Here is an 8,277-nt window from a genome sequence, read left to right as displayed (position 1 = left end):
AGGAACCACCTCCTCTCCTATTGCAGCCCCAGAAAGGCGTGTTCTCCGTTCTATTTATTTGAAAATCTGGTTTTTTATATTTTTATTAACATAATTCTAAGTTAAATGTATAATTTATCTTTATTACATGCGTATAAAGAGCTGCTCCCCGTAGCTTTTATGACTTCAACGTATAACGTTTATTATGAGTTGCACTGGAACTTTTGAAGTACCAAATATTCAAGACAATAATGATAACTAACCGATAAAAAGGCTAGTTTTAGACAACTTTCGTATCTGCATCAATATTAACTCTGTAGATCCCAACTCTAAACCTTTATCTCATTTATTTGTGAATAATAGGAATTGGAATTAGAAAGGGTTCTGAAATTATTGGTGTATATGCAAAGGTGTAGGTAAGGGTCTGTTATATGCGTTGTGCATCTTTCGGATATGGCAGTTCAAATTAGGGATTTGCGGGATTTGTTGTTATTGAACAAAAAGGTCTATTTGAAGGATGAGTTTGCCGAGAAATGCTAAATTAAAAATTTCTCTTCGTATAGTCAATGGTATTATACCGGCTTCTACTTGAATACTCTTAATAGGGTTTGGTAGAAATGCTCCGATAGATACTCAAAGGGCTGTAATCTGGATCGTATCCAGTATCTCGAGTGTCCTTTTACTAGCTTATCCATAAACTGTACACGCATAGTCCAACTGGCTCAGGAAAATCGTTTTATATAATCAGGATTATACTAGTTTTATCCGGTGATACTGAGGTGATTACTAACAATTTTTAAGATATTTAACACCTGTAAACAATCGGACCTATGCTGTTTAATAATATAACTCCAAAATACGTTATTTATGAAGTCCCGTACACAGAACCAAAAAGTGATGTTTAATAAGGTTTCTTGTAATATTTTTTAATAATTAAATCGTATTTAACCTGTAATATTCTATTTCCTTATCTGTAGTTTAGTATTTAACTTTTGTAAAACAAATTTGGACATACTATTTAATTGGGAGACGCTAATACATATTTATGAATGTGTCAGTTTCAGTATTTATTCATTTATTTATTGTTTATTTGTATTTTATTTATACTTCTATCTTTATATTTTCGCAATTTATTAAACAATTTCTGATTTAATTTGATCCAGATAAACGGACCAAATGCATCTGAGATAGCAAAAAGTGGAGGTGATTTCATTTTTCTCACACTTTATGTTAAATCAATCATTAATTTAAAAAATAAATTTATGATTATCTGGATAGCATAATGAGAATTGAGTGTACTTGCTGTTTGATGTTAAAGGAAAAGGTTTAGAGGAAACAATTTTCAAGATTTTGTTTTTATATAAATTAATTTTAATTCAGTTAAAATAAATATCACCGTATGACCTTCATTACTAGATTGTAGATTATTTACTATAAACTGGAATGTCAACCATGTAGAAGAACCAAGTAAGGTAGTAGAGTAAAGTATATATCTTAATTTCTTCTTTTTTAGTTTACAATTCGCTCGAAATATGGTGAACCAACACCTGGGTTGGTGTCCTGTCATGTATTAAATCTAATCATCCTTAGAATTATTTTTCTCTATTTTTTTAGTTTTAATTTATTTTTTTAAACATATAGAATTTTTCTCGTTTCATGTATCTTATTTTATAAATATAGTATTGATTGAATGATTTTTATTTTTGAGTTGGTTATATTTCGACCTACATTTTAAAAGTATTTGGCTTTCGTATATTAGAATAATATATGGATATAATTTTCCTTAAATTACCAAAGAATTTTAAGCCAGTTAAATTACATATCACCAACCTGATAAGACAGCTTGCACGAGGTCCAGCGTAGCCAGCTTCATCGGGAGAGGTGATATCAGAAGATGTCCTGATTTAGAGGCGGCGAAGACCTTCACATCGCCAACCGATGGCCTGTAAAACCCTTCAGAACAACTGTCGTCTTCCGGCATCTTGAGCAAGAGGCGACCGACGGAAGTCCCTCGAACAGCCCTTTTCACACGAACAGACAACACACCCGGAGCTGGAAGATCGTCAACTTTGCCGGTAAAGATGAAAGGGGCCGCCTTGAGAACGGGTACGAGGCAGTCGACGGACGGAGAACTGGATCGTACCGGACCCAGGGCACAGAGGCCCAGGAGGAGCAATAGTCCTCGGGACATGGCACTTAACTGACTGTTTTCTCGTCGCCCACTCAGCCCCCACCAGCAGCGTCTTTGTCTTCCGACCCTTCAGTCTTCCATATGGGATTCAATAATTTTTTTTTTGTTTCTATAATTGATTGAAACTACCTCTTGCAACACTAACGTGCCCTACTAAGTGAAGTTGGAGGTGGGAGAACATTAAGATGGAGAAATTGTGAACTAATATGAATAGTAGCTAAAATAATTTTTAAGATGCTTATTTCTAAACTAAATGTAATGAGAGCATCAGACAACTGTTGTTTTCTTGTCCACTTTGAGATGTAATTAATCCTCGATCGTTTCAGAACTGATATATCTAAATTGATCACTGTAACCATACATTTTCCTTCCAATTTTCCAGATAAGTCTTTAAATTGACATATTGTCTAACCTAAATTTCAACAGTTTTCGATAAATATTTTACGTTGCAATAGTATATCTGAAATAGAAAAATAGAATAGTTTATATTAACATCCTTCTCTGAAGCTATTAATTAATGCTGATTTTTTATAGAATCAGTGTTTAAAATACAGTATGGATGAAAATAAGAATGATTTTATGAAGTTAGTCATCCTTTCAACCAAAAGGTAAAAATATAAGGAATGAGTATCTCTGTGGTGAGGCACTACGTCACTAACTACAAGGACCTGAGTTCGAATCCAGCTGTGGCAGATAATTATTTTCTACTCTACTGTAGACGTGAGTCATTCCTGTGGGTTCGGGAGTCCTCTAGGATCCAGAAGGCTTTTCCCAGCCTCATTTAGTGGGAACCCTTAATTGAGATTCTGATCAAATTACCTCCTGGCACAACCGTTGAACTAGTATCAGTACTTTCTTACAATATAAGAACAACCCTGTTCGACTATTTCAATGAGAATAAGATCTACCTTATATTAAAGAACACTTAATTGTATATTAATACGCTGGGTTTAATCCTTTTTTGAATAAATCGATTCTGTAAAATGGACTTTCGGAAATTCGATTTTATTGCAAAGTTGCTATCACACCAGTTATATACCCAGCTTAAATACGTAATTTCAGTCGTGTACTATTTTTGGTTTTGAGCTCGATTAAGCATACAGATAATTTGTGAGATTTGGTTATTTGGATTAAGGGGACCTCAAAACGTATTTATCCGTCGAATCCTTAAAGATATAGAGAAATATTATAATTGATTGCCCTTATTTCGCTTATATAAATAATGTTTGTTAATATTCTATCCATATCTTATCCACCATATCCCTTTATTCCCACTTTTAAAAAAAAAATCAATCTATATATGTAATGTAAATTACGCGAATCGAATGCTATCTTATGGAGGGTACGAAAAAAAAAAAATCGAGTGCTAGAATTCCTCTACATTTAATTTTATTCGTTCTATTTTTTCAATAATATTAATTTATAGACTAATAGATTATAAAAGGTTAAATTCCTAATACATTCTTAAACCTGATGTGCGCTTCACACAAGGATGAAAACATTTATCTCCTCTTGCTATTATGAAACTCTTTCGTTTACTTATTTACCCATTGCTTATTAGCGCCATGAACTAAATACAATCACGTTTATAAAATCCAGCAAGGAACTAGGTCTTGAAATAAATACGAATAAAACAAAATACATGGTTACCAGTAAAAACGCGAGTAATTTCGATGATATAGATAGAGGAGGAGATACGTTTGAACAGGTAGATAGGTTTAAGTATTTAGGTTCTACGGTAACTAGAAAAAACGAAATTGATGAGGAAATAAAAGCTATGTTGAAGGAGGAAAATGGTTGTTATTTTTCTATTTCGAAACTGCTTAGCTCGCGTATTCTTTTGAAAAACTTTAAAATTAGAATTTACAAAACTATTATCGTTTCCATTCTATTTGGATGCGAGACGTGGCCTCTTCCACTATGGGATGAACAGCCCCTTAAGGTTTTCGAAAATAAGGTATTGCGCTCAATATTTGGACCGAAAAATGATTAATTAACAGGAGAATTTAGAAGATTACACAACGCTTAATTAAGGGATATACACCCGGTAAATATAATTCAAGTTATAGAATTGCGGCGTGTAAGGTTGTTGGGCTTAGTAACGTGCGAATCCCCAAAATGTTAATAAACACTGAATCCAACAAATAAACGTCCGAGTGGTAGATTAAAACGTAGATGGGAGTATTTCGTTAAAACTGGTTTAATAGAATTGGGTTTGGAGGGGCATCACTGGAAGGATGTATGATGAGAGCGTTTGGTGGTATTGGCATCAAACCTTCGGGTTCGTTAAGCCTTCATTGTTATTATTATTAGCGCTTACAAAGTGGTAGTTAATTATTGAAAATAATGAATTTCAAAGCTACTTTAAAGAAATGTTTTTTAAAATTCGTAATTTAAGGCCAATTTAATAAAAATGTAGTTATTTGTTTGGTTATATATTCAATTTTACACATTTTCACCATCATCTCAACAAATTATAAACCCCCTCCCCCATATTAACGTAGCATCAGATGTTTTTCTATACCTTGGTAGGTCTTGCCCTTATTTAAATAGTATAACAGCGCTTAAATACCGAATTTCCATAAATCATTCTCTAAAGTATGTTTAACTTAGATTATTTGTAATAATCTCACATTGTCAGCAGTTACAAACGAAGGATAAATTTAAAATATGAAAGAATTTCATAGTGAACTAAAGCGGAAAATAAATGTTCTATCGTATTTCCTGGATTTTTATTACAATTGTCAAACTTAACATTCACTTAACTGTGTATAAAATATCTAATAAGATGAAGTTTTGCTATCCTCAAAATGAATTTTTGAAACGTACAGGGACTTGTTTCTTGAGGAAACAAAGGCCTCCCTTGTGAAGGATCTCAACTAGCAAGACTTCCAGGATATCTTAAGATCATCCAGACAGGTGAGGGACTGGTGAAACGATCCGTTAGATACTTTTTATCATCGATGTAGCCTCTAAGTTTTACGGTAGCCAGGATGACCGCCAGAGATTCACTCTGAGTAACGTTATAACCCTTTTGAGTATCAGTGAATAAGCGGTTGGCATATTCGTCCGGATGCTCTTCGCTATCATTTGATTATGAATGTATTGCACCCAAAGCGTAATTCTTGGCGTCAGTCTTTAAAATGAATGATCTATCTTCTCCAGAGGCAGATAATTAATTACGTTTAAGAGACTAATTATGGGAAATTTTGTTCTCAGAATATTGGTGTAACTTGATAACACTAATGCTCATAGTGCTTCAGGCACTTATACAATCTGGGGCCTGTTTCATAATTAAGTACACACTAATACTATTAGTGTTGTAGTTTTTACTTTATTTAATTACACGTAATGTTGACTTATACTTTTATACTACTTGTCTTTAGTTATAATTGATGCCGTTTGAGACATGTCAAAACACTAATTTTAGATACTACAGGAATGATTAAGTCATTAAGTAGTTTTTAAATGATTTCTTCAAGTTTATACTTTCTACGTCGTTGAAACACTTTCTGTAAGGTAATTATGTTCACTTTGATATTATTGGTCGCAAACCAATTATTATTAGGTATCCAAACATGTGGGGCAAAGATGCTCGAAACCTATCAATAAGCCTGTGAAACGTAGTTCCAGAATTTCTAAGGAAGAATGTCGGATTCTTTCATTTTTATCTGAAAATACCTAAATCGGAAATACAAGGTTAACGGGTGGGGGTATTAAAATGGATTCGGTAACAAAAGGATCTCTGTGAAACGATGAGGCCATTGTGTCCATTCCAGTCCTTCCTCTAACTATAAACTTCTAATGTGGCGCTCCAGGAGATTCCGACGGAACTCAAGGGTGACAGAGACTGTACTTCACGGACAAGATGACCACTATATCGGAGGTTCAAATTGCTACCGGGCCACCCCTGGGCTTAGTTGCTAGGACTGCAAGCTTCCTATCTTGACAGTTTAGGTGACTGTTTCTAGAGGGCAGATGCCGCAGTATAGTTGAAGAAGCCGCCAAAAGGTTGAATAATTAGTAATAGTACATGGACTGGATCGAAATATTTATTATTGGAATGATTTTTGGTAATACATAATTATTATGTAATGTTATATTTTATGTTATTAAATTTATTATGTAAATATGAAATATGCAAGATTCGACTCAATTATTTGAACTATGGAGACTTTAAAGTGAGTATTTTTATTGAAAACTCAGATTCTATATTTTTCACGATCATGATACTTCCCATACCAGTTGCTTCATATATAGGTAAGTGAAAGTAAAAATATTATTTTATCTAAAAATGTCAATTTAAAAAAAAAATTCCTACAACCAAGGAGTGTTTCAGCGTATATCCTATTACCAAGGGTAGACGAATCGCAATATTTTGCTTTGGCTTATAATATTTTGACCTTATACATATGTATATATATACATTTAACAAAGCAATACACAAATATTTGTTTATATAATTATTTATTTATAATAAATGTTAAACTGACAAATCCCAAAACATAATGAACCTACTAGTAATTGAATAAAATTGAGTGAATGGCTAGTAACATAAAAGCAAAAAATAAGATGTAATGATAGCTGACCATAGATATTATATAAGTATAGGATGGTCAAGGGTGCGGTCAGTAATGAGACATAAATAAGTAAAACTTATTTATTGTGCAGACATTTTGTCCTGAATTTCATATCTTCATTAGGGCTGAAAACAAAAAACGAGATAACAACCATAACTCAGAGGTAAAAAGTTGTATATATAATATAAGCTAGTTATTTTATTTACTGTGGAAATTATATGAGAAAATGGTAAGTGGTGCGGTCAGTGAAGAACCTAAATAAACTTATTTATTAGTGCCAACATTTTAGCAATTATTTCAACTCCTCGTTCCCTACCGCCGTTTTCAACCCTGGTAAATGGGTGACAATGCTTCTCTTGGATATGCGAACGTTCTGACAAGGTGCATTATCATAACAAATAGGTACGCCATTTTTAACTATATAATATTTGGGCGGTTCATCAATCTCATTCGGACCTTCGTCTCCCTCATCTTCTGACTGTTCTGAATATGTCTCATGTCTGGATGCTCACTCTGCCTGGGTTTCAAATCCGTCAACTCTATCAACCTCGTCTAACAGTTCTTCTAATTTCCGTTATTAACATGATAGTTCAAGTTTTTTATTGGCGCTCAACAGCCGAGTGTGTACCTGTGTTATCTTTGTGACTCAAAATAGGAACAACATTATGCCGAGAATGCATAAAATTATTTCATACATAAATGAAATTATGAAAAAAAGGAAATTATGAAGGAGGAATATTGGACTTAATGTGAACTGACGTTTGCGAATTCTTCCGGATTAAAACAGGAAATGGAAAGAGTGTGGTTTGTTTTAGGATGTGTTCCCTTTATTCGTTTTTGAATCAATATTTGTCTTGGCTAAAACCATGAATTTTAATCTATTTCTCGCTTGTAGTTTTTTTAACTTTAAAGTAAACATATTTAAGTGATTTTTGTAAATAAAATTGATTCAGTGAAATAACTTGATATTAATAAGTTTAGTTATTATATGCCAGTAATTTTTAATGGCAGTGCAGGGCTCAAATAGAATATAAGTAATATATGTGAAATGTTAATTTAATTGTTGCAATATTTTAAGTGTGTCATATGTGTGTGAAATTCATTCTTTATTTTTTATTACTACGCTGTTTTATTAATAACCTATCTATAATAATCATTCAAGTTCGTTATCTGTGTCTTAAACCGTGGAAGGTAGCAATAGGTTATGCAAGGTTATAAATAAGTGTATTACCATGCTTTGGCGTTAAATTCAAAAACTGAGTTCGTTGTTTTTCCATGTTTGGTCATGTCAGACACTTGTGTTGTGGATCTGTGCTTGGACAAAACTGTAAAGCTATCTAAATGGAAAGTTAGTGAAGGAACGATTGTTTATGATGGCAGAGTGCTTCTGATTTATGAAGAAGGGGACAAAACCCATAAATTCAAATCCAAGCATGTTGGAACTGTTTCCAAATTACTTGCAAAAGAAGGAAGCTTAGTCAGTCCTGGGTAGTGTAGGATTTTTCTACCATATCTTCTATAAAAAAA

General features: G+C 33.1%; 2 protein-coding genes across 2 annotated transcripts in view; one reads left to right on the top strand and one right to left on the bottom strand.

Annotated features, from left to right (window-relative positions):
• Positions 1-1,809: 1,809 nt before the first annotated feature.
• LOC136795694 (agrin-like) lies at positions 1,810-2,386 on the bottom strand (the record flags this gene model as incomplete). Its single annotated transcript, XM_067047152.1, is given in 1 exon segment — positions 1,810-2,386. A coding segment is annotated over 1 exon segment (361 nt), but the record flags the coding sequence as incomplete, so codon positions are not given.
• A 5,438-nt stretch (positions 2,387-7,824) lies between these two features.
• The window catches only part of LOC136795018 (RNA polymerase II subunit A C-terminal domain phosphatase-like), a gene marked incomplete in the record, with an annotated part of 18,501 nt that continues 18,048 nt past the window's right edge, over positions 7,825-8,277 (top strand). The window contains 1 exon segment of the mRNA XM_067047151.1: positions 7,825-8,238. Coding sequence (XP_066903252.1) covers positions 8,036-8,238 — 203 coding nt within the window.

The sequence above is a fragment of the Halyomorpha halys genome, unplaced genomic scaffold (assembly GCF_000696795.3).
Source record: "Halyomorpha halys isolate HHAL.00 unplaced genomic scaffold, Hhal_1.1 Scaffold1195.1, whole genome shotgun sequence".
In the NCBI taxonomy this organism is placed as follows: Eukaryota; Metazoa; Arthropoda; class Insecta; order Hemiptera; family Pentatomidae; genus Halyomorpha; species Halyomorpha halys.
This window is presented reverse-complemented; position numbering and strand designations above follow the sequence as displayed.